The sequence below is a fragment of the Eucyclogobius newberryi genome, unplaced genomic scaffold, assembly GCF_026437365.1.
Source record: "Eucyclogobius newberryi isolate DKJ021-1_F unplaced genomic scaffold, fEucNew1.0.hap1 SCAF_6, whole genome shotgun sequence".
In the NCBI taxonomy this organism is placed as follows: Eukaryota; Metazoa; Chordata; class Actinopteri; order Gobiiformes; family Gobiidae; genus Eucyclogobius; species Eucyclogobius newberryi.
The window spans coordinates 42293914-42320241 of record NW_027316278.1 but is presented as its reverse complement, the minus strand read 5'-3'; the positions used below and the strand labels follow the sequence as shown (position 1 = coordinate 42320241).

Here is a 26328-nt window from a genome sequence, read left to right as displayed (position 1 = left end):
GTCTGTCGGTGTCTGTGTGTGTCTGTCGGTGTCTGTCTGTGTCTGTCTCTGTTGGTGTCTGTCGTTGTCTGTCTGTGTCTGTCGTTGTCTGTCTGTGTCTGTCGGTGTCTGTCTCTGTCGGTGTCTGTCTGTGTCGGTGTCTGTCGGTGTCTGTCTGTGTCTGTCTCTGTCGGTGTCTGTCGGTGTCTGTCAGTGTCTGTCGGTGTCTGTCGGTGTCTCTCTGTCGGTGTCTGTCGGTGTCTGTCTGTGTCTGTCGGTGTCTGTCTCTGTCAGTGTCTGTCGGTGTCTGTCTGTGTCTGTCTGTGTCTGTCTGTGTCTGTCGTTGTCTGTCGGTGTCTGTCTCTGTCGGTGTCTGTCGTGTCTGTCGGTGTCTGTCGGTGTCTGTCGGTGTCTGTCGGTGTCTGTCGGTGTCTGTCGGTGTCTGTCGGTGTCTGTCTGTGTCTGTCTCTGTCGGTGTCTGTCGTTGTCTGTCTGTGTCTGTCGTTGTCTGTCTGTGTCTGTCGTGTCTGTCTCTGTCGGTGTCTGTCGGTGTCTGTCTGTGTCTGTCTCTGTCTGTGTCTGTCTCTGTCGGTGTCTGTGTGTGTCTGTCGGTGTCTGTGTGTGTCTGTCGGTGTCTGTGTGTGTCTGTCGGTGTCTGTCTCTGTCGGTGTCTGTCGGTGTCTGTCGGTGTCTGTCGGTGTCTGTCTGTGTCTGTCGTTGTCTGTCTGTGTCTGTCTGTGTCTGTCGGTGTCTGTCTCTGTCGGTGTCTGTCTCTGTCGGTGTCTGTCGGTGTCTGTCATTGTCTATCGTTGTCTGTCTGTGTCTGTCTGTGTCTGTCGGTGTCTGTCTCTGTCGGTGTCTGTCTGTCTCTGTCGTGTCTGTCGGTGTCTGTCGGTGTCTGTCTGTGTCTGTCGGTGTCTGTGTGTGTCTGTCGGTGTCTGTCTGTGTCTGTCTCTGTCGGTGTCTGTCGTTGTCTGTCTGTGTCTGTCGTTGTCTGTCTGTGTCTGTCGTTGTCTGTCTGTGTCTGTCGTTGTCTGTCTGTGTCTGTCGGTGTCTGTCTCTGTCGGTGTCTGTCTGTGTCGGTGTCTGTCGGTGTCTGTCTGTGTCTGTCTCTGTCTGTCTCTGTCGGTGTCTGTCAGTGTCTGTCAGTGTCTGTCGGTGTCTGTCGGTGTCTGTCGGTGTCTGTCGGTGTCTGTCGGTGTCTGTCGGTGTCTGTCGGTGTCTGTGTGTGTCTGTCGGTGTCTGTCTGTGTCGGTGTCTGTCTGTGTCTGTCGTTGTCTGTCGTTGTCTGTCTTTGTCTGTCGTTGTCTGTCGTTGTCTGTCTGTGTCTGTCTGTGTCTGTCTCTGTCGGTGTCTGTCGGTGTCTGTCTCTGTCGGTGTCTGTCTGTGTCTGTCTGTGTCTGTCTGTGTCTGTCTGTGTCTGTCGGTGTCTGTCTGTGTCTGTCTCTGTCTGTCTCTGTCTGTCTCTGTCTCTGTCGGTGTCTGTCTCTGTCGGTGTCTGTCTCTGTCTGTGTCTGTCTGTGTCTGTCGGTGTCTGTCGGTGTCTGTCGGTGTCTGTCGGTGTCTGTCGGTGTCTGTCGGTGTCTGTGTGTGTCTGTCGGTGTCTGTCTGTGTCTGTCTCTGTCGGTGTCTGTCGTTGTCTGTCTGTGTCTGTCGGTGTCTGTCTGTGTCTGTCTCTGTCTGTCTCTGTCGGTGTCTGTCAGTGTCTGTCGGTGTCTGTCGGTGTCTGTCGGTGTCTGTCGGTGTCTGTCGGTGTCTGTCGGTGTCTGTGTGTGTCTGTCGGTGTCTGTCGGTGTCTGTGTGTGTCTGTCGATGTCTGTCTGTGTCTGTCTCTGTCGGTGTCTGTCTGTGTCTGTCGTTGTCTGTCGTTGTCTGTCGTTGTCTGTCGTTGTCTGTCGTTGTCTGTCGTTGTCTGTCTGTGTCTGTCTGTGTCTGTGTCTGTCTCTGTCGGTGTCTGTCGGTGTTTGTCTGTGTCTGTCTGTGTCTGTCTGTGTCTGTCTCTGTCGGTGTCTGTCTGTGTCTGTCTGTGTCTGTCTCTGTCGGTGTCTGTCTGTGTCTGTCTGTGTCTGTCGGTGTCTGTCTGTGTCTGTCTCTGTCGGTGTCTGTCTGTGTCTGTCTGTGTCTGTCTGTGTCTGTCTCTGTCGGTGTCTGTCGGTGTCTGTCGGTGTCTGTCTGTGTCTGTCTCTGTCTGTCTCTGTCTCTGTCGGTGTCTGTCTCTGTCGGTGTCTGTCGGTGTCTGTCGGTGTCTGTCGGTGTCTGTCTGTGTCTGTCTGTGTCTGTCTGTGTCTGTCTGTGTCTGTCGGTGTCTGTCGGTGTCTGTCGGTGTCTGTGGGTGTCTGCCGGTGTCTGTCGGTGTCTGTCGGTGTCTGTCTCTGTCTGTGTCTGTCTGTGTCTGTCTGTGTCTGTCTGTGTCTGTCTCTGTCTGTGTCTGTCTCTGTCAGTGTCTGTCTGTGTCTGTCTGTGTCTGTCTGTGTCTGTCTGTGTCTGTCGGTGTCTGTCGGTGTCTGTCGGTGTCTGTGGGTGTCTGCCGGTGTCTGTCGGTGTCTGTCGGTGTCTGTCTCTGTCTGTGTCTGTCTGTGTCTGTCTGTGTCTGTCTGTGTCTGTCTGTGTCTGTCTCTGTCTGTGTCTGTCTCTGTCAGTGTCTGTCGGTGTCTGTCTCTGTCGGTGTCTGTCTGTGTCTGTCTGTGTCTGTCTGTGTCTGTCGATGTCTGTCGTTGTCTGTCGTTGTCTGTCGTTGTCTGTCGTTGTCTGTCTGTGTCTCTCGGTGTCTGTCTCTGTCGGTGTCTGTCTGTGTCTGTCTCTGTCGGTGTCTGTCTGTGTCTGTCTCTGTCGGTGTCTGTCTCTGTCGGTGTCTGTCGGTGTCTGTCTGTGTCTGTCGGTGTCTCTCGGTGTCTGTCGTTGTCTGTCGTTGTCTGTCGTTGTCTGTCGTTGTCTGTCTGTGTCTGTCGGTGTCTGTCGGTGTCTGTCTCTGTCGGTGTCTGTCTGTGTCTGTCTCTGTCGGTGTCTGTCGGTGTCTGTCTGTGTCTGTCTGTGTCTGTCTGTGTCTGTCGTGTCTGTCTGTGTCTGTCGGTGTCTGTCTCTGTCGGTGTCTGTCGGTGTCTGTCTGTGTCTGTCGGTGTCTGTCGGTGTCTGTCTGTGTCTGTCTCTGTCAGTGTCTGTCTGTGTCTGTCTCTGTCTGTGTCTGTCTCTGTCGGTGTCTGTCTCTGTCGGTGTCTGTCGGTGTCTGTCTGTGTCTGTCGGTGTCTGTCGGTGTCTGTCGGTGTCTGTCGTTGTCTGTCGTTGTCTGTCTGTGTCTGTCGTTGTCTGTCGTTGTCTGTCTGTGTCTGTTGGTGTCTGTCGGTGTCTGTCTCTGTCGGTGTCTGTCTGTGTCTGTCTCTGTCGGTGTCTGTCTGTGTCTGTCTGTGTCTGTCTGTGTCTGTCTGTGTCTGTCGGTGTCTGTCTGTGTCTGTCGGTGTCTGTCTCTGTCGGTGTCTGTCGGTGTCTGTCTGTGTCTGTCGGTGTCTGTCTGTGTCTGTCGTTGTCTGTCGGTGTCTGTGTCTGTCGTGTCTGTCGGTGTCTGTCGGTGTCTGTCTGTGTCTGTCTCGTGTCTGTCGGTGTCTGTCGGTGTCTGTCTCTGTCGGTGTCTGTCTGTGTCTGTCTGTCTCTGTCGGTGTCTGTCGGTGTCTGTCGGTGTCTGTCGGTGTCTGTCGGTGTCTGTCGGTGTCTGTCGGTGTCTGTCTGTGTCTGTCTCTGTCGGTGTCTGTCGTTGTCTGTCTGTGTCTGTCGTTGTCTGTCTGTGTCTGTCGTGTCTGTCTCTGTCGGTGTCTGTCGGTGTCTGTCTGTGTCTGTCTCTGTCTCTGTCGGTGTCTGTGTGTGTCTGTCGGTGTCTGTGTGTGTCTGTCGGTGTCTGTCTCTGTCGGTGTCTGTCGGTGTCTGTCGGTGTCTGTCTGTGTCTGTCGTTGTCTGTCTGTGTCTGTCTGTGTCTGTCGGTGTCTGTCTCTGTCGGTGTCTGTCTCTGTCGGTGTCTGTCGGTGTCTGTCGTTGTCTGTCGTTGTCTGTCTGTGTCTGTCTGTGTCTGTCGGTGTCTGTCTCTGTCGGTGTCTGTCTGTCTCTGTCGTGTCTGTCGGTGTCTGTCGGTGTCTGTCTGTGTGTGTCTGTCTGTGTCTGTCGGTGTCTGTCGGTGTCTGTCGGTGTCTGTGTGTGTCTGTCGGTGTCTGTCTGTGTCTGTCTCTGTCGGTGTCTGTCGTTGTCTGTCTGTGTCTGTCGTTGTCTGTCTGTGTCTGTCGTTGTCTGTCTGTGTCTGTCGGTGTCTGTCTCTGTCGGTGTCTGTCTGTGTCGGTGTCTGTCTGTGTCGGTCTGTGTCTGTCTCTGTCTGTCTCTGTCGGTGTCTGTCAGTGTCTGTCGGTGTCTGTCGGTGTCTGTCGGTGTCTGTCGGTGTCTGTCGGTGTCTGTCGGTGTCTGTGTGTGTCTGTCTGTGTCTGTCGGTGTCTGTCTGTGTCTGTCTCTGTCGGTGTCTGTCTGTGTCTGTCTCTGTCGGTGTCTGTCTGTGTCTGTCTGTGTCTGTCGGTGTCTGTCTGTGTCTGTCGGTGTCTGTCTGTCTCTGTCTGTCTCTGTCTGTCTCTGTCTCTGTCGGTGTCTGTCTCTGTCGGTGTCTGTCGGTGTCTGTCGGTGTCTGTCGGTGTCTGTCTGTGTCTGTCTGTGTCTGTCTGTGTCTGTCGGTGTCTGTCGGTGTCTGTCGGTGTCTGTCGGTGTCTGTGGGTGTCTGTCGGTGTCTGTCGGTGTCTGTCTCTGTCTGTGTCTGTCTGTGTCTGTCTGTGTCTGTCTCTGTCTGTGTCTGTCTCTGTCAGTGTCTGTCGGTGTCTGTCTCTGTCGGTGTCTGTCTGTGTCTGTCTGTGTCTGTCTGTGTCTGTCTGTGTCTGTCGATGTCTGTCGATGTCTGTCGATGTCTGTCGTTGTCTGTCGTTGTCTGTCGTTGTCTGTCGTTGTCTGTCTGTGTCTCTCGGTGTCTGTCTCTGTCGGTGTCTGTCTGTGTCTGTCTCTGTCGGTGTCTGTCTGTGTCTGTCTCTGTCGGTGTCTGTCTCTGTCGGTGTCTGTCGGTGTCTGTCTGTGTCTGTCGGTGTCTCTCGGTGTCTGTCGTTGTCTGTCGTTGTCTGTCTGTGTCTGTCGTTGTCTGTCGTTGTCTGTCTGTGTCTGTCGGTGTCTGTCGGTGTCTGTCTCTGTCGGTGTCTGTCTGTGTCTGTCGGTGTCTGTCGGTGTCTGTCTGTGTCTGTCGTTGTCTGTCGGTGTCTGTGTCTGTCGTGTCTGTCGGTGTCTGTCGGTGTCTGTCTGTGTCTGTCTCGTGTCTGTCGGTGTCTGTCGGTGTCTGTCTCTGTCGGTGTCTGTCTGTGTCTGTCTGTGTCTGTCTGTGTCTGTCGGTGTCTGTCGGTGTCTGTGTCTGTCGTTGTCTGTCTGTGTCTGTCGTTGTCTGTCGTTGTCTGTCGTTGTCTGTCGTTGTCTGTCGTTGTCTGTCTGTGTCTGTCTGTGTCTGTCTGTGTCTGTCTGTGTCTGTCTCTGTCGGTGTCTGTCTGTGTCTGTCGGTGTGTGTCTGTCGGTGTGTGTCTGTCGGTGTCTGTCTCTGTCGGTGTCTGTCGGTGTCTGTCGGTGTCTGTCGTTGTCTGTCGGTGTCTGTCTGTGTCTGTCTCTGTCGGTGTCTGTCGTTGTCTGTCTGTGTCTGTCGGTGTCTGTCTCTGTCGGTGTCTGTCTGTGTCTGTCTCTGTCGGTGTCTGTCTGTGTCTGTCTCTGTCGGTGTCTGTCGGTGTCTGTCGGTGTCTGTCGGTGTCTGTCGGTGTCTGTCGGTGTCTGTCGGTGTCTGTCGGTGTCTGTCTGTGTCTGTCTGTGTCTGTCTGTGTCTGTCTGTGTCTGTCTCTGTCGGTGTCTGTCGGTGTCTGTCTGTGTCTGTCTCTGTCGGTGTTTGTCGGTGTCGGTGTCTGTCGGTGTCTGTCGGTGTCTGTCTCTGTCGGTGTCTGTCTCTGTCGGTGTCTGTCTCTGTCTGTGTGTGTGTACAGTAGAACTCACGGTGAGTTGACAGTCAGCTAAAAAAAGTGAGGCTTGTGGGCACTTGTGGGCGTGGCTGTATGATTGATGGGCGTGGCTGTATGATTGATGGGCGTGGCTGTATGATTGATGGGCGTGCCTGTATGATTGATGGGCGTGCCTGTATGATTGATGGGCGTGGCTGTATGATTGATGGGCGTGGCTGTATGATTGATGGGCGTGCCTGTATGATTGATGGGCGTGCCTGTATGATTGATGGGCGTGGCTGTATGATTGATGGGCGTGCCTGTATGATTGATGGGCGTGCCTGTATGATTGATGGGCGTGGCTGTATGATTGATGGGCGTGGCTGTATGATTGATGGGCGTGGCTGTATGATTGATGGGCGTGGCTGTATGATTGATGGGCGTGGCTGTATGATTGATGGGCGTGGCTGTATGATTGATGGGCGTGGCTGTATGATTGATGGGCGTGCCTGTATGATTGATGGGCGTGCCTGTATGATTGATGGGCGTGGCTGTATGATTGATGGGCGTGCCTGTATGATTGATGGGCGTGCCTGTATGATTGATGGGCGTGCCTGTATGATTGATGGGCGTGCCTGTATGATTGATGGGCGTGGCTGTATGATTGATGGGCGTGGCTGTATGATTGATGGGCGTGCCTGTATGATTGATGGGCGTGCCTGTATGATTGATGGGCGTGGCTGTATGATTGATGGGCGTGCCTGTATGATTGATGGGCGTGCCTGTATGATTGATGGGCGTGGCTGTATGATTGATGGGCGTGGCTGTATGATTGATGGGCGTGGCTGTATGATTGATGGGCGTGGCTGTATGATTGATGGGCGTGGCTGTATGATTGATGGGCGTGGCTGTATGATTGATGGGCGTGCCTGTATGATTGATGGGCGTGCCTGTATGATTGATGGGCGTGGCTGTATGATTGATGGGCGTGGCTGTATGATTGATGGGCGTGCCTGTATGATTGATGGGCGTGCCTGTATGATTGATGGGCGTGCCTGTATGATTGATGGGCGTGCCTGTATGATTGAAGGGCGTGGCTGTATGATTGATGGGCGTGGCTGTATGATTGATGGGCGTGCCTGTATGATTGATGGGCGTGCCTGTATGATTGATGGGCGTGGCTGTATGATTGATGGGCGTGGCTGTATGATTGATGGGCGTGGCTGTATGATTGATGGGCGTGGCTGTATGATTGATGGGCGTGCCTGTATGATTGATGGGCGTGCCTGTATGATTGATGGGCGTGCCTGTATGATTGATGGGGCCGGCTGAAGCAGTACCTCTTCCTGGTGAGCGCGGGGGTCCCCCATGGGGAGGGCAGCGAGGTCTCCTGACTCAGGCAGGGAGGGAGCTGCTCTGTGCGACTACAGCACCAGGGGGCAGCACACACACACACACACACACACACACACACCACACACACCACACACACCAAACAAACACCACACACACACACACACCACCACACACACACACACACACACACACACACACCACACAAACACCACACACACACACACACACACACAGACACACACACACACACACAAACACCACACACACACCACACACACACACACCACACAAACACCACACACACACCACACAAACACCACACAAACACCACACACACACATACACACACACACACACACAAACACCACACACACACCACACACACACATACACACACACACACACACACACACACAAACACCACACACACACCACACACACACACACCACACAAACACCACACACACACACACACACACACACACCACACACACACACACACACACACACACACACAGAGGAAGAAAAAGAAGATCACAGAGGTTAGTGACACACTGAGGGTCCCATTTGAGCTCGAGTCATAAATGTCACATTTTGATGGTGCAGCTAACATATTTTATCATCTCTTCTTTTTATATACATATATATATATATATATATACATATATATATATATATATATATATATATATATATATATATTTGTTATTATGTTGTTGTTTGTTAGCGAATAATCTTTCACGAAAATATGTGCAATGTTTTATGTCAATTTAAATCTGAAGCTAAACTAAATAAATAATTGTGAGACACTGCTGAAAATGGAAGGGATCATATTCTTTAAATGAATAGTTTGCGGATTATAATAAAGGATTATTAGGGATATTGGCTTCTTCTTACTATTTATAATGACATGCAGCAGTTTGGACGTTGTTAATAATGCTGTTTATTATATGAATATATATCGAGTCATTTTCAACCCAGTCATATGTAGAACACAATGTAACTGGGATTCATACAGGCCAAGTCCTGACTCTGGCACCAGCAGGAGGCCGGTCCATGTTTAGTCCTGACTCTGGCACCAGCAGGAGGCCGCTCCATGTTTAGTCCTGACTCTGGCACCAGTAGGAGGCCGCTCCATGTTTAGTCCTGACTCTGGCACCAGCAGGAGGCCGCTCCATGTTTAGTCCTGACTCTGGCACCAGCAGGAGGCCGCTCCATGTTTAGTCCTGACTCTGGCACCAGCAGGAGGCCGGTCCATGTTTAGTCCTGACTCTGGCACCAGCAGGAGGCCGCTCCATGTTATCCTTTGTTTCCTGTTTACTCTAGCGTCCCACAGACAACTTGGAAATTGCTGTGATCGGCCTCAGAATTAAAAAGTACAATTCAGGTAAGAAAACATGACTTATATTTGTGTGATGCAAGTTGCCCCGGTAACAGAGTTCTGCCTCTGGAGCCAGAGCCAGGACATGGAGACGCACTACCTCATGAACAGAACCGTTCCAAAGCTCAAGGCTAATTGAAACCCATGAACTACAACTGAAGCATCTTGATTAGAATCTCATAGATCGCAATGACCCATGTGGAGAAATGTGTGCAGTGGTCGTCCTGCAACAGGTACAAACAGAACTGATTAGATTGTGTTTGGACCTGGATTCACAGACACCTCAAGAGTAGCTCTGCATTTGGAAAAAGCAGGTCTAAATTGGCCTAAGCTAGATGTCCTGTTTGCCTGGCATGCCTCGCGTGCCTGGCGTGCGTGCCCGGCGTGCCTGGCGTGCGTGCCCGGCGTGCCTGGCGTGCGTGCCCGGCGTGCATGAGTGTGCGCAGCTGAGAAATCAAGGAGTTGAGGAAGCAAGTAATTTGAGATTGATTGGACACACTTTGTGGACAATAAGCAAGAGCAGACAAGAGAAAGTGGTCGCTCAGCACAGACACACACACTATCTAAAGGTTTTTGAACAGCAGAACGCTCGCACAAAGGCACAAAGGCACAAAGGCAGGCGGGGTGGGCAGTAGAATATGACCCACCTTTCAAATTTCCGGCTTTAAAGGCAGGTCTATAGCCACATTTGTCTGGTTCACTTTGGAGCAGATTGGAACTGTCCTGTTGTTTCTTGTTTTATGTTGTTAACAAGGCGCTCTTGCAAATGGGAGCTTGCTCTCAAGGGCCCTCTTTGATGAAAAGGTTATAATAATAAGAATAAAAACGAAGTGTAACATTAAAGGTCCCATAACACGCAAAATCGACTTTTCAGAGCTTTTAACCTTCTTACATTGCTATTTGTGCTTCATATATGTCCAGAGTGTTTTTTTGATTGATTCCCGCAGTGTTTAGCTCTAGTACAGACTATCTCCTTTCCTCCAATCTCCAAACTGACGGGGGGTGGGGCAAGACCGCGTCATAAACACACGCTCTGAGACTACGTCACGGGTGGGCGGGGCACACACGCTCTGAGACTACGTCACGGGTGGGCGTGGCACACACGCTCTCTCTGAGACTACGTCACGGGTGGGCGGGGCACACATGCTCTCTGAGACTACGTCACGGGTGGGCGGGGCACACACGCGCTCTGAGACTACGTCACGGGTGGGCGGGGCACACAGGCGCTCTGAGACTACGTCACGGGTGGGCGGGGCACACACGCTCTCTCTGAGACTACGTCACGGGTGGGCGGGGCACACACGCTCTCTCTGAGACTACGTCACGGGTGGGCGGGGCACACACGCGCTCTCTGAGACTACGTCACGGGTGGGCGGGGCACACACGCTCTGAGACTACGTCACGGGTTGGGCGGGGGAGCCAGATGGCTCTTCACAAGGGTGGGGGCGAATATCAAACCAAGCCATCTGCATTTCCGGGTTGGTGAAGGGTCCAAGGTCTGGGTGATATTTCTTAACTATTATGTTAAGGGTGTTGCACAACCCTTATTATTATCAATGATACACTTAGGATAGACTACCAAACGTGAACAAAAGCATGTTATGGCACCTTTAAGCATTAAAGTGATCCAAAGCGGACCTTGAGAGTGGTCTGCTTTCGGCTCGGCTGTTCCCATTTACTCGAGCTTCAGCCACGTCTCACACACACAAACTTAGAATTACAAAAGGTCTTTTTGTGAATGTTTGAGAACAACTTTCTGAACAAAAAGTATAATTCGGGTACAATTTGAATTTAATTTAAAGATACAACATTTTTGGGTGACACCAGTTGTTCCTGTAGCAGAGCTGTAGCATGTGGACTGTTCCAAAGTGCAGCAAACTTGTTTGTGAGGCTAGGGCCAGTCAAAACGTGGCTCATGTGTAACTGTCCCATACAAGCACAGCATGGCATCTTTGCTCGCTCTGCCTGCCAGTTGAAGGCATTTCTTAAAAGAAGTCTGCGACATAGGGAAAGGTTCTCCTTCCTCCTTCAGCTGTCAGGAGCACCTGCTTGGAGGATTGGCCCTGTGTGCACATTTTATGTCTCTGTCGATACCAAACCAGGGTGTGAAAGTACAGATGTGTGTAATCACTATGAGTCACCTGTCAAAGGAGTCGGTGGCCATCTTGTAGAGGTAAATGAAAAGCTTGCTGCAGTGTTTGAGGGTAGGGCAAACACTGTCTCCTCCCCCTGTGGGGCCGAGCTCCTCCTCCAGCAGCCTCTGGAAGGGCTGGGCATTGGACGGGAACACCCCAGTGGCCGCCAGCTTCTTCACATCCGAGAAACAGCCCAGGAGCCTGGAGCACACATACAAGAGTGAACTGAAATGTCATCTAAAAGGCCCGCATTATAAAGATCGACCTCTATTGTGGGCTTTTGTATTCACTTTTAACCCATCCAAGTCAAGCCTTCTGCGCCCTGGCCGTGGTGCTGAAAGGGAAATGCTGGCCGTGGTGCTGAAAGGGAAACGCTGGCCGTGGTGCTGAAAGGGAAATGCGTATCGGACCCGGGCCTTTATTCTCTTTAAATTATGAGTTTATTCTCATTAGTTAATGACTTTTTTCTGGCTTCGACTTTTTTCTCATTGATTAATGACTTTATTCTCGTAGTGACCCTTATTGTTTTTTTTGGCGTTGGCCCTTATAATCCGTCGTAGGAAAGAGTATTTAATTTTGTTACTTAAGTAGAAGTGTAAATACAAGACCAAAACTTTAATATTGAAGTACCTGAAGATCGATTGAGATCGATTAAAGTGTCAAAAGTTGAGATTTTTGTGCTGATTATTGCTCACCAGAAACAACTGAATCAATATCCTAATGTTCCCGGTTTTATTTATAAACCATGTATATCCAATATCTCATACTTGTCCGTACCTGACAGCATCGGCCAACTTCTCGTACTGGATCTCGGTCTTGAAGAAGTGGGAGTTGGCGGGCTCATAGCGCATGGCGGCGGTGAGTGTGCAGAAGACTGTGTGCAGCAGCTCAAACACCTGGTTCTGGTTGGCACGTTCCCAGCCGTGGCACGGCGGCTGGCATAGGCAGCGCTCCATGGCCACCAGTAGCGAAGTGACATACACAAAGCCCCCCACCTTCCGGAACACTGTGCGGGCTCGGTGGCTCTCGCGCAGCACCAGCAGCAGCGCCTGCAACAGCAGAAAGAGGGTCAGGCCAACTATTACATGCGGAGCTCATCATTTTACATTTTGTTGGTTGTGGCCATATCCACTCGAAGAAAAATGGCTATAGTTTCCAAATCGAATTGCATAAACATGGCACTGGTTCAGTATATTGGAGGACTCAAACCACTTGAAACCTGTAATATATGCATCAGGCCTGAAGATGGCGCTGTAGTGCAGTGTTCCTAAAATTTGGGTTAGGGAATCAATCATTAGTCCATTACCTAAATATACAATTACCAAAACTAGCAATGATTATGATGTGTGCCTGTGGCGCTCACATCCGATGAAGTATTTTGAGAAACTTGTCCAGAATGAACTGAGTCAGATTGCAAGTAAAATTGCCTTTCCTTTTTATGGTATAGCGTAAAACGCATACTTTGAAGGGGTACAACTACAGTAGGTGGCAGTAAATGCACCTTTTCAGTCGACTACCAACCAGGATTAAATGCAATACAACAACAAAGAACTAATAGCGACTACGTCATGCAGTCACTCAAATATTGATTTTCTCTGGGGCTGCCCCAAATAAATTGTATATTTGCTGTAACCCGACCCATCATTTTTCAAGTGGGTCGGTCGGTAAATTCTTATTTTTTTTTTACTTTGAAGACAAAAAAAAAAGATTCAAATTTTGCCATATTTGACTCGGAGTGACCACCAGGGGTTAGACTTCAACAGTCCAGGGTCAGGCTTCAACAGTCCAGGGGTCAGACTTCAACAGTCCAGGGTCAGGCTTCAACAGTCCAGGGTCAGGCTTCAACAATCCAGGGTCAGGCTTCAACAGTCCAGGGGTCAGGCTTCAACAGTCCAGGGTCAGGCTTCAACAGTCCAGGGGTCAGACTTCAACAGTCCAGGGTCAGGCTTCAACAGTCCAGGGTCAGGCTTCAACAATCCAGGGTCAGGCTTCAACAGTCCAGGGGTCAGGCTTCAACAGTCCAGGGGTCAGGCTTCAACAGTCCAGGGGTCGGGCTTCAACAGTCCAGGGTCAGGCTTCAACAGTCCAGGGGTCAGGCTTCAACAGGCCAGGGGTCGGGCTTCAACAGTCCAGGGGTTAGACTTCAACAGTCCAGGGGTCAGGCTTCAACAGTCCAGGGGTCAGGCTTCAACAGTCCAGGGGTCGGGCTTCAACAGTCCAGGGGTCAGAGGCTTCAACAGTCCAGGGGTCAGAGGCTTCAACAGTCCAGGGTCAGGCTTCAACAATCCAGGGTCAGGCTTCAACAGTCCAGGGTCAGGCTTCAACAATCCAGGGTCAGGCTTCAACAGTCCAGGGGTCAGGCTTCAACAGTCCAGGGGTCAGGCTTCAACAGTCCAGGGGTCGGGCTTCAACAGTCCAGGGTCAGGCTTCAACAGTCCAGGGGTCAGGCTTCAACAGGCCAGGGGTCGGGCTTCAACAGTCCAGGGGTTAGACTTCAACAGTCCAGGGGTCAGGCTTCAACAGTCCAGGGGTCAGGCTTCAACAGTCCAGGGGTCGGGCTTCAACAGTCCAGGGGTCAGAGGCTTCAACAGTCCAGGGGTCAGAGGCTTCAACAGTCCAGGGGTCAGGCTTCAACAGTCCAGGGGTCAGGCTTCAACAGTCCAGGGTCAGGCTTCAACAGTCCAGGGGTCAGGCTTCAACAGTCCAGGGTCAGGCTTCAACAGTCCAGGGGTCAGGCTTCAACAGTCCAGGGGTCAGGCTTCAACAGTCCAGGGTCAGGCTTCAACAGTCCAGGGGTCAGGCTTCAACAGTCCAGGGGTCAGGCTTCAACAGTCCAGGGCTCAGGCTTCAACAGTCCAGGGGTCAGAGGCTTCAACAGTCCAGGGGTCAGAGGCTTCAACAGTCCAGGGGTCAGAGGCTTCAACAGTCCAGGGGTCAGGCTTCAACAGTCCAGGGGTCAGGCTTCAACAGTCCAGGGGTCAGAGGCTTCAACAGTCCAGAGGTCAGAGGCTTCAACAGTCCAGGGGTCAGACTTCAACAGTCCAGGGGTCGGGCTTCAACAGTCCAGGGGTCAGGCTTCAATAGTCCAGGGGTCAGGCTTCAGCAGTCCAGGGGTCAGGCTTCAACAGTCCAGCGGTCAGACTTCAACAGTCCAGGGTCAGGCTTCAACAGTCCAGGGGTCAGGCTTCAACAGTCCAGGGGTCGGGCTTCAACAGTCCAGGGTCAGGCTTCAACAGTCCAGGGGTCAGGCTTCAACAGTCCAGGGGTCGGGCTTCAACAGTCCAGGGGTCAGAGGCTTCAACAGTCCAGGGGTCAGAGGCTTCAACAGTCCAGGGGTCAGGCTTCAACAGTCCAGGGCTCAGGCTTCAACAGTCCAGGGGTCATGCTTCAACAGTCCAGGGGTCAGGCTTCAACAGTCCAGGGGTCAGAGGCTTCAACAGTCTAGGGGTCAGGCTTCAACAGTCCAGGGCTCAGGCTTCAACAGTCCAGGGGTCAGGCTTCAACAGTCCAGGGGTCAGGCTTCAACAGTCCAGGGCTCAGGCTTCAACAGTCCAGGGGTCGGGCTTCAACAGTCCAGGGGTCAGAGGCTTCAACAGTCCAGGGGTCAGAGGCTTCAACAGTCCAGGGGTCAGGCTTCAACAGTCCAGGGGTCAGGCTTCAACAGTCCAGGGCTCAGGCTTCAACAGTCCAGGGGTCGGGCTTCAACAGTCCAGGGGTCAGAGGCTTCAACAGTCCAGGGGTCAGAGGCTTCAACAGTCCAGGGGTCAGAGGCTTCAACAGTCCAGGGTTCAGACTTCAACAGTCCAGGGGTCGGGCTTCAACAGTCCAGGGGTCAGGCTTCAACAGTCCAGGGGTCAGGCTTCAACAGTCCAGCGGTCAGGCTTCAGCAGTCCAGGGGTCAAGGGGTCAGGCTTCAGCAGTCCAGGGGTCAGACTTCAACAGTCAATGACGGAGATCGGGAAACTAAATCTCCAGATTTTAAGATATTTCAATTGACCTTTTGTAGCCGTTATCCTTTATTTTGGTAGCGAAGGCGAGCGGGGGGAACATGCGGGGGACACGGGGGCCGCCATGTTTGTTGTGATCACGCTGCTGGGCGTGTTTCAATCCCAGAATGCAATGCCCGAGGCTAATTTAAATCAAACCACACCATGATGCAGAGCGACATGAGCGGTGGACAGGCCAGTGGCGCTGACAGAGAGAAATCAACAGTTGCAAAACAATTTCAGTTCTGTCATGTATTGTCTGTTTTGTTAGACGTATATGGAGGACTGGAAATGAGCACGCACTAGCGTTGCGCATTGCGTTATTTGTCCCCTGGGATGAAGGTTAAGTTAACTAGCGCTTAAAGATTAAGCAACATTGCGCTTTAGGAAATAACAGGTCGGTGAGTCGGCGAATTGTTTGGAAAATAAAATATTTTGTCGTTTTTGTAACGAAATGCTGATATTCGTGTTTGAGTCGGCTGGTTTTATATCGGGTCGGTCGGGTTACGGCAAACAGACATTATTTTGCTCAGCCTGTTGTTCAAATACTTATTTGCAGCTATAAAATAAAACATATATATTTTTTAATTGTCCAATGGGATTTCCAGTTTTTTGTTGGGAAAATGTAAGACGTTTCTTCATGACAAACTATTCACAAGGAAATTCCAACTGATGGAGAAACTGGAGGCAAATCATTACCATGTGTTCTGGGACTGTCCTGTACAAACTGTCTTTTACACCACCATCCCATCTGATTTGAGAACTATGTATTTGGGCCTCAAAATTCCAAAAACAGTGAAAGGATACATTTGGAGCATACGCCTGGCGGCAGGTAAGAAGGCCATTGCCAAACAATTGATGACTCAAACTGCAACGACAATCAAGGCAAACCCCATTCTAAAATAATACAAAAATGACATTTGAGCTTACTTTGATAAACGACCTTCTTGAACGATTCTGGACGAGATGGAACTCATTTGCTGTGCCATAATTTTAGTTTTATTTCATGGATGCCTTGACTTTAGTACTTTACCCTCTGCGTTGTGTTCTTTGTCCTGTGTGCTGAGGTGTAATATAAACAAGTCCAGCTTGTACCTTAATTAGTCAACTTTTAGAACATATTTAGTGGTGTTGTATGTCTGCAATGCATTTGGGAGCTAAATAAAAGAAATGGTGACCAGTGTTTTCTTTTTATTTGGTCTTTTATAAGATTTATGCCATTTTAAAGCCTATAACAACCAATAGTGGATAGTTTGCATAAAATAATATATAAAATAATTTATTATATAACAAATGTGGTAAGTGTAATCCCTCATATGTCCAGGAGTGCTCCATTGCAGAATTCTGTTGTAATCATCTGGACACTGTTTTAGAAAAACAATATGTTTTGACTCTCATCCAAGTCATTTGCACTGTTTTAAGTTGAAACTAATCTTTGTTCCCTAAACAGCCATGTAATGGGACATATAATCCTACTGTTAGCTGTCCACAGTTCCCTCATCCCTAATGGGTACCTGACTAGCATCTGAATGACGAGGGCTGATCCCGCCCCATAGCTTCAAAATGCTGCCGTACACTACCGATAAATTTAGCCTTAAACCTCTATTCTTGTTTAAAGAGGGATTCTCTTTTTTTTATTGCTCTATTTAAGATTGCCTCTTTAACCTGGTTGGACCCAAATGGCATTGCTTATTAAAAGAGGATCTTGCAGCCCACATGCAAGTGTGATGCATCATGGGAAAGCTTAGGCCTTCTAGTTTCTGCAGATGTGCACATGACACTATGACACTGTCAGGGCTTCAGAACTCACACTACAGAAGCCCAAACATAAACCAAACATCCTTTTTTTAGTCTCGCCTGAATATTGTCCATTTGTAAAGGTCCTAAAGACATACTTCATTGTGTGCATATGCTGTTCACTGTACATGATGTTTATCTTGTTGACAACAACTGTGTAAAGTTTCAGATCTCTGGAAACAGGCATTTTGGTGCTTTGACCTTTTTGTATCAAGAAGTATATTCAAGTGATCCAAATATGTGCCAACTGTGCCAAACTGTTTTATTACAATTTTAGCTCCTCTATGATCATAAAACATACATTTTCATGTTTTGTAGGCCACTAATAGCAATTATAACTGCTAAAAACAATGTATGTGAAAATGTGTAAATATGAGTTTACCATGAATTTCCCATATAGAGGTTATAAAAAAAAAAAAAAATATTTTTTTTTATTTTATTTTTGTATTGGTAGAATAATACATATATCTAACAAAATGCGCGTCCAAAAGGCTAATAAAATCAGAAAACGTGATGCGTAAAATCTAGTCACCTCCTACAAAAAATCTAGGCTCTGACTGTCTTTACGCACGTGAATAGAGACGATTCGGTGTGAGGTATTCTTATTGGCTAGAATAATATGTCAATCAAAGCCTTCTACGTCACCGCATGCTAATGCTATATAATGTAAACAACGATGGATGCGAGCCTCAGAAGCGGCGCATTTTTTCCCCCCGGAGACTGTAAAAAACAGGAGGATGGTCTCATTCTGTAGGTAACAGTCTGAAGAAAAGATCGATGCCAAACATTATCTTATAGGTCAAACAGGTAATTTGTTATGGACGGAGAAATGCGCCGGACGAGCCTTAATCCTGAATATTTTCAGAGAAGATTTTTTTACTTGACAATATCTGGAAATCTGAAAATTTCAGGAAAAATACAAGTGGATATTGTTGTTCAATGATTCCTTACGGACAGACTGAGCACAAGGATGTACAGAATTAAAGCCGTTTCGTCCGTCATAAACAGCAAACAGGACATGCGTTTGTAAAAGTAGAGACTTTCTCACAAACTATTGGTAATTGCTTCTTGGGACAAATTATTCAATGTAAATCAATGACATATTCGTTTTGTTGAGAAAATAAGCTTTAAAATGATGTATAACCTGATGGTATTGACCGCGGAAATAAAAGTGATGATGTAAGAGAACTTTTGTAATTTGGAAACTGCGCGCCGGCGCGGAGGTGGATGGTAACAGGTTTTAACTCATCTTTCACACCATCTTTTCTCCTGCTTAGAATCTTAACCTCACTGTCTTCAAAAGAGTGATTTGTGTCTTTAAGATGAAGTGGTCCTGACCTCGAGTGTCTTCTGTGTTGATAACCCTTTAATCTCACGATGTACGGGTCGGGTTAATGCTGAGGCAGTAGGGCTTTTCTGTTCTCTTTCTTCCTCCCAGCTCCTCAGTGCCCTATTCTTATTCCCATTTAAGGGATTTATCAAGTGGATTTTGTTCATTTATCCCCATCTCTAATCACTATATCAAAGTAGGTGTGATCTGTATTGGTCCAAAAAAAATCTGATGATACGGCCAAATTGCACTGAACACAACAGGACTGAGACAGTGAGAAAATGTATGTTGCATCTTTAACAGCTTCAGAAAGACAATCCCAGGTCAGAACACTAGGGTTGTCCAAACAGAAGAATAGGCGTGCTCTAAACATGTTTGAGAGCAGTACCCTCAGGATGTCTGTCTTGAGCTGCAGTTCACTGGACGGGGCCGAGTGCATGAGGCCCAGCAGAGTGCCCATGTCGTCGTCTCCGCTCGGGGACAACACCAGCTGCTGGATGATGAGCAGCGCGTGCTCCCGGCACTGCCGGTACTTCACTATGTTGTGGACACAGCGTGCACCACCAAACTCTCGGAACAAAGCTGTGGACACAAAAACAGTTCAGCAAATATGGAGCTAGTCTGAGGTACTCTGAGGTGAGACAGGAACCTGCGTTGGTATTGGAGCCCTGGAGCAGCACGGTCAGAGTCTCCATGACGAGCCAGGCCAGCTGTTTCTGCTCCACCAGCACATCTGACCTCTTACCTTCCCCTGTAACCAAAATAACCGTGTTACTGCTGTCCAGGCAATCAGTACAGGTACAGTAATTCTATCACTGCTGGACACTTACCCAGCTCGTGGCTTTGTGTGGGCTGAGCTCCAGGCTCCTTCAGCAGGGCAGCGTACTTGTGCAGCAGGTTAACAAGCACTTCGAGCAGCCCCACCTCCCGGAGCACGTCGCTGAACACCGGGTCGTGCCGGGCCAATTTGAGCAGCGAGCGCACGGTAGTCACGCTGCACGTGTGAGAGGAGCTGGACTTTAGCAGCACACTGACACTGAACAGCTCTTTACATGGCACGTAGTTCAAGCTGAACACCACAAACTCCAGAAGTTCAAAGTACTTGGCCTGGGCCTCGGGCAGCTTGGCCACACGCTCTGCCAACTGTGACAGCGTGTGCTGCGACTCCAGGATGAAGTAGTTGGACGGCTCAGCTGCATAGATGTTTCCGATGGCGTCGAGCAGCATGCAGGCCAGGCGACTGCTCTTAGCGCGGAGAAATGCATTCTGCAGCACGGAGAAGGCCTGCATATTACGCACTGTGTGGCCTGCAAGACAAGGCAAATAAAACAAACTACTTGAAGCCTATAGGACGACACAACATATGACATGAGAGAGATCTATTACCAGTCCATTCCATGCACACAAACACATAGCAAATGTCAGCAGCCCTTAGACACCATCTTGATAAAAGGCATTAAACTAATGCTTTTGAACTTAAAAACGGCTGAACCAGAGAGATAGTTTTCACAGTTTAAATCAAAAACTTGGTGGCCACACTGCTGGTCCACCCTCCTGAGCTCTGCACCTTTGCCTGAGGGCTGTGGCAGGACGAAGCCGGGCAGCAGGAAGGGCGCTCCAGTGGTCAGCCCCGCAGGCTTCAGCTCGCTCACTCCGTACGTGCACAGGCAGGTCACCAGGTTGACCAAGTCCTTCAGAGCGTCCTTACACTCGTCCTCCTTGGCCTGCTCCAACCTGGGGACAGAGACTGTGGTGTTAGAATCTGGACACGCTGACAGACGCCTGGCTCTGTGTGCAGAGACCCACCTGAGCAGCAGGTCACACAGGAAGGTGTAGCCTTGGCACATGCGGAAGTCATCCAGCAGAGTCTGGGACACGTCGCTGGAGTCTTTGAGGAAGCAGGAGAGACCCGCAAACATCTCCACGATCTCCACTGGGGACAGGTCGTCGGACTGCTGCATGTTCTGCACACATGTGGACAGGCACTCCTTCTCTGCAGAGGAAAATCAGAATAACTTCAATAATTACGTTTAATAAGCTTGTCTCTATTTTGTGAGGAGCACTCTCCAGGATCACCATGTCACGTCTACAAATTCCAGACTGTTGACAAAAAACTTGTTTCAACTGGACCTGATTCCCCAGACTGGATCTTTTTCCCCCCCTTACATTTTTAAAATATGAATGCACAAAACAGAACACGACCAGGGAGAAAATTATAATTTTTTTTTAAATAAAAGTGGCACAGCTTTTGCCACCCATTTTTTGATGATGGCCTTCTTCACCGCTGCCAAATGCGTGCTTCAAAAGGTATCCATTTACTGAGTTTGAAACAGTTCATTTAATGCATTTCCATGTTCAGGGCTTGGTTCTGGGTCCAGAGGCAGAGCTCTGAACGGAGCAACTGATGTCCCACAGACATCATTCATGTTTTCTTAAATAAAATCTAAATCCTACTTGAATGATACTTTTAATCCTGAGGCCAATATCACCAATTCCCAAAAAGATGTTTAGTAATTCAAATGTTGTGTGTCTGTAAGATGTGGCTAAAGCCAGAGTAAAGAGGAACAGCTTTTGTCTGATTTATTTCACTTGTTTTGCGACTCTCACTGGCAATATTTTGTACTTTTAGTTCAACAGGACAGTAAATATGTGGCTTAATGTGATCAGAGACATGGAGTAGCACACCGGGCTGGTGTGTGGGGACGCACCATGGATATACTTGACCACGTTGACGCTGAGGCCGTGTCTGGAGATGGTGGTGAGCACTTCCCCTGCACTTCTTCTCCAGGGCAGGTTGTGAGGGGGGCACCACGAGGTGATAGCACTGAACAGAAGCTGGAGGTCATCTTTCTGAGCCAGCTCCTCCGCCGGGGAGACAAATGTGCACAGCTTCACCAAGATCTGACACCACAGCAAAGTTATGTGTCATTTTAATTACGATAACAATATAAACACTTCTATCCTGAAGAACTTGAAGCACCTCTGCCAGGTTGGATGGCACATTTTACTAGACATGCAGTTAATGTAATTATATTTAAGATTTTTTTTTTAAACTAATTCTTTCCAAGTTAAGCATTTTTTTAGGTTTACAGTTTTACATCCTTGTTGTAAATAATGAGGAAATTCCAATCAAGCAACCATTTTGTACACTGGGTCAAAACGCCTATTTGGATATGGCTACTAGTCCAAGTAGGTTAATTAGGTCTTCATGTTTTAATTATATTCAGGATTTCTATTGTCACACCAGTATGTTAGTCCTTTCTGAGTAGACACTTATATTGGTAGACACTTCTGAAGAAGGCTACAGAGCCGAAACATGTCAAGGTACGACACTAGCATGGTCTGAAGAAATCCTTTCACATAAATGTTTTTATTGATTGTTTTTTATGTGACAAAAATAAATTAGGACACCTTTTTTGGTTAAAGTAATGTTAAAAGGTTCAGAACTACACTTTTTAACTCTAACTTTACTGGATTGGTGTGACACCACCATTTATATTTACAGCAGGTATTATCCCATATTTGTCGTATGCTCAGATTTGTCAGCCAGACTGAGCTTCCAAAACATACCTGAACAAAGACTTTTTGTAACAGGGCTCTGCGGTCGGCCAGAGGCAGTTCTGAGTGGGTCTGGCTTTGGCCTTGTCCGGGGGTCTTGTCCTGAGATGGAGGCGGAGGAGGCTGAGGAGGCGGAGGGGCAATGCCCACGGGAACCTCCATCATGTTGGGCAGGTCGAAGAACAGGTACAGGCATTTGACCAGGGTGGATGGCACAGACATGGTGGTCATGCAGTCCACGGTTTTCTATGAAGGAAGCAAAAAAACACAATCAAAAGTGCATATTGTGCTTTCTTTCAGGAAATGACCATTAGTACCTACTAATCTACTCCACCTCACCAGCCCTGCTTTAGCGCATTTCCATTTGGTGCTACCTCATCACACAAGGTACTTTTTAGTACCCTGGCCCCCTTGGGCCAAGCAGGGAGTAAACGTAATGTCCACAGACCGTCAGACACTGATTGGGTTAAAGTCTAAGGTTTCTGAAGGCAGCAACAGGAGACAAAACACAAAAACACAGTGTCCTCTGTAAAGCAGGCTCCAAGTGCAGCCGGTCATGAGTTCGAATCCCGACTCCGATAATGTACTGCATGTCCTCTCTCATCCCCCATCTCATGCTTAACTTTTCTGTCTAATAAAGCCTTCAGGCCCAAAAAATATTTTTTTTAAAAGAAAAATTCTGGAATAAAATGAGACCAGCTGGTCAGCCAGTTTCCGGTCGTCTGCAGAGTGGGGGGTTCGGGGCTTGTAGTTGGTGAGAAGCTGTAGCCCTCTCCACACAGAGGCGGGGTTGTTGTCAGAGAACTGCTGCTCCATCATATATTGACATATGAGGAATTGTATTAAGATATTCACTACCTGTCCAAAACAAATTTGCCAGTTGGATTGGACTAAGCAAATTCAGTAGGTCCTCTCCTCCTACTGGATAACTGCTACAGGTGATGATCTTTCAGCTGCAACACAGTATTTAAACCCAGCTGATGCAGTGAGAAAACAACTGAAACAACCATGTGGAAAGACAAATCCCTGGTTTCAGTTGGGGACCCCCTTTGCTCTTTAGAAAGACCTAACAATGTAAGTGGCAAACGGAATCACTAAGATATTTGGGTGTGGTGATACATAATCAACAATTATGGAAAAATGCTCTTTTTATTAATATAAAAACTAAAAAATGTATGTTTTGCCCAGATTTCTCCATCTATTGCAGACTCTCCCGATTTTCATCCCCAACCCGCTGTTTGATTATTGGATTAAACAAATCTCAAGATTTGTATGGCAAAGGAAAAAAACTAAAATCCGATTTAAAACTCATGCCTGTATGCATGTATATAATGTATATAAAAGGAGGCAGGGTTTACCTTGTCTGAAAAATGACTTTATTTCAGCTCAGATCAGAGCGTTGCTGGTGTGAGCCAGAATAAAGCTCAATGGGAACATACTGAGAGTCATGTGGTGCCGGAGGTTCCTGTACAGGTCTTATACTGAGAGTCATGTGGTGCCGGGGGTTCCTGTACAGGTCTTATACTGAGAGTCATGTGGTGCCTGAGGTTCCTGTACAGGTCTTATACTGAGAGTCATGTGGTGCCGGGGGTTCCTGTACAGGTCTTATACTGAGAGTCATGTGGTGCCGGGGGTTCCTGTACAGGTCTTATACTGAGAGTCATGTGGTGCCGGGGGTTCCTGTACAGGTCTTATACTGAGAGTCATGTGGTGCCTGAGGTTCCTGCACAGGTCTTATACTGAGAGTCATGTGGTGCCGGGGGTTCCTGTACAGGTCTTATACTGAGAGTCATGTGGTGCCGGGGGTTCCTGTCCAGGTCTTATACTGAGAGTCATGTGGTGCCGGGGGTTCCTGTACAGGCCTTATACTGAGAGTAATGTGGTGCCGGGGGTTCCTGTACAGGTCTTATACTGAGAGTCATGTGGTGCCGGAGGTTCCTGTACAGGTCTTATACTGAGAGTCATGTGGTGCCGGGGGTTCCTGTACAGTTCTTACTGCAGATGACAGACGCTTGAGTCATTTGGAGGAAGTTAAGAATCCCTGGGTCAAATCTGTTCTTACAACATGGAAGGAGCTGATCAAAACATACAAACTAAATAAAGATGTTACAATCTTAAACTGGTTGGCTTATGATCAAGGTTTTGTACCAAATAGAACTGACCTGAGATTCAAGGTCTGGATTACAAAAGGTCAAAAAAAATAAAAAACAGGACTTTTATAGGTATTACAAATAAGGAGTTATTAAAACCAAGAAATTAAACAAAGGAACAACCACCTTTGATTTAAATATTTGCTAAAGCTTATCATTTGGAGCTTTCAATGGGAATAATATCTGCATTATATAAATGTATTGATGATTCAGGCTCTAATAAAAAAAATAAAAAATTTGAATGGGAAAGACAGGAAAATAAATGTACATCTCAGTGGAGAACAATAAAATCACATGTTTGGAGGGAATTTTGCTGACGTCAAGGTGCTCATTATTCACAAGGAAATGCTAACTGTTGGAGAAATTGTGGAACTAGGAGGCAAACCACATCTTTGTGTCAACCAAAAAGGTTTCTTGCCCTCTCCAGGTGGGTGGGGGGTCCTTGTTCTCTCCAGGTGGGTGGGGGGTCCTTGTTCTCTCCAGGTGGGTGGGGGGTCCTTGTTCTCTCCAGGTGGGTGGGGGGTCCTTGTTCTCTCCAGGTGGGTGGGGGGTCCTTGTTCTCTCCAGGTGGGTGGGGGGTCCTTGTTCTCTCCAGGTGGGTGGGGGGTCCTTGTCCTCTCCAGGTGGGTGGGGAGTCCTTGTCCTCTCCAGGTGGGTGGGGGGTCCTTGTTCTCTCCAGGTGGGTGGGGGGTCCTTGTCCTCTCCAGGTGGGTGGGGGGTCCTTGTCCTCTCCAGGTGGGTGGGGAGTCCTTGCCCTCTCCAGGTGGGTGGGGAGTCCTTGCCCTCTCCAGGTGGGTGGGGGGTCCTTGTCCTCTCCAGGTGGGTGGGGGGTCCTTGTGGGTGGGGGGTCCTTGTTCTCTCCAGGTGGGTGGGGGGTCCTTGTTCTCTCCAGGTGGGTGTGGGGTCCTTGTTCTCTCCAGGTGGGTGTGGGGTCCTTGTTCTCTCCAGGTGGGGGGGGTCCTTGTCCTCTCCAGGTGGGTGGGGGGTCCTTGTTCTCTCCAGGTGGGTGGGGAGTCCTTGTTCTCTCCAGGTGGGTGGGGGGTCCTTGTTCTCTCCAGGTGGGTGGGGGGTCCTTGTTCTCTCCAGGTGGGGGGTCCTTGTCCTCTCCAGGTGGGGGGGTCCTTGTTCTCTCCAGGTGGGGGGGTCCTTGTTCTCTCCAGGTGGGCGGGGGGTCCTTGTTCTCTCCAGGTGGGTGGGGGGTCCTTGTCCTCTCCAGGTGGGTGGGGGGTCCTTGTCCTCTCCAGGTGGGTGGGGAGTCCTTGCCCTCTCCAGGTGGGTGGGGGGTCCTTGTCCTCTCCAGGTGGGTGGGGGGTCCTTGTTCTCTCCAGGTGGGTGGGGGGTCCTTGTCCTCTTCAGGTGGGTGGGGGGTCCTTGTCCTCTCCAGGTGGGTGGGGGGTCCTTGTTCTCTCCAGGTGGGTGGGGGGTCCTTGCCCTCTCCAGGTGGGTGGGGGGTCCTTGCCCCAAGTGGAGGAGTTCAAGTATCTTGGGGTCTTGTTCATGAGTGAGTGAAGGATGGAGCGTGTGATTGACAGTTGGATCGGTGCAGCGGCTGCAGTGATGCAGTCGCTGCATCGACTGTTGTGGTGAAGAAGGAGCTGAGTCCAAAGACAAAGCTCTGGATTTACCCGTCACTCTACGTTCTGACCTCACCTATGGTCATGAGCTTTGGGTAATGACCGAAAGGACAAGATCACGGATACAAATGATCTAAATGAGTTTCCTCCGCCGGGTGGCTGTGCGCTTCCTTAGAGATAGGGGGAGGAGCTCGGAGTAGAGCCGCTGCTCCTCCAGCTGAGGTGGCTCGGGCATCTGTTCCGGAGCCTCCTGGGCTCCTCCCTGGGGAGGTGTTTCGGGTATGTTCCACCGGGGAAAACCCAGGACACACGTAGGGACTATGCCTCTCGGCTGGCCTGGGAACACCTCGAGGTCCCCCCGGAGGAGTTGGGTGAAGTGTCTGGGGAGGGGGAAGTCTGGGAGTCCCTGCTTAGACTGCTGCCCCCGCGACCCGGCCCCGGATAAGTGGAAGAAGATGGATGGATGTGTCCAGATGGGACTTTTATTTTAATTTAAATGTGCGGTGTGATTTTGTTTGTATTTATTTTTAGTTTAAATGTACTTCTTATTTTTATTTAGACTCTCTGGTCATTTGGTTTTGTCCTATGTTTATTTGTTTATAAAAACAGAAAATTATATATATATATATATATATATATATATATATATATATATATATATATATATATATATATATATATATATATATATATATATATATATATATATATAAAAATGAAAAGATGCAAGTGTGTATGAGAAGGGTCAAATCATTGGATCGAGCAGGGAGGAAACTAATGTACTCCAGATCTGAACCCCAGTGAGAGTGAAGATCTGTGAGGAACAATGACACGCTGAAGATCTGTGTGAGGAACAATGACACACTGAAGATCTGTGTGAGGAACAATGACACGCTACAGATCTGTGTGAGGAACAATGACACGCTGAAGATCTGTGTGAGGAACAATGACACGCTGAAGATCTGTGTGAGGAACAATGACACGCTGAAGATCTGTGTGAGGAACAATGACATGCTGCAGATCTGTGTGAGGAACAATGACACGCTGAAGATCTGTGTGAGGAACAATGACACGCTGAAGATCTGTGCGAGGAACAATGACACG

The 26328-nt window shown here is 49.0% G+C and overlaps 1 protein-coding gene across 3 annotated transcripts in view; it reads right to left on the bottom strand.

Annotated features, from left to right (window-relative positions):
* wdfy3 (WD repeat and FYVE domain containing 3) overlaps window positions 1–26328 on the bottom strand; it is a 211902-nt gene that overhangs the window by 166633 nt on the left and 18941 nt on the right. For 2 of the 3 annotated variants that reach the window (XM_072433589.1, XM_072433590.1), the window contains exons 5-14: window positions 21513–21746; window positions 20651–20843; window positions 19749–19935; window positions 19510–19676; window positions 18773–19249; window positions 18592–18693; window positions 18331–18524; window positions 11607–11878; window positions 10836–11030; window positions 7298–7381 (exon numbers count right to left, since the gene is read on the bottom strand). In XM_072433589.1, the coding sequence (XP_072289690.1) occupies window positions 7298–7381; window positions 10836–11030; window positions 11607–11878; window positions 18331–18524; window positions 18592–18693; window positions 18773–19249; window positions 19510–19676; window positions 19749–19935; window positions 20651–20843; window positions 21513–21746 (2105 nt within the window). The remainder of the gene's footprint in view (window positions 1–7297; window positions 7382–10835; window positions 11031–11606; window positions 11879–18330; window positions 18525–18591; window positions 18694–18772; window positions 19250–19509; window positions 19677–19748; window positions 19936–20650; window positions 20844–21512; window positions 21747–26328) is intronic. The other variant, XM_072433591.1, reaches the window with a different exon arrangement.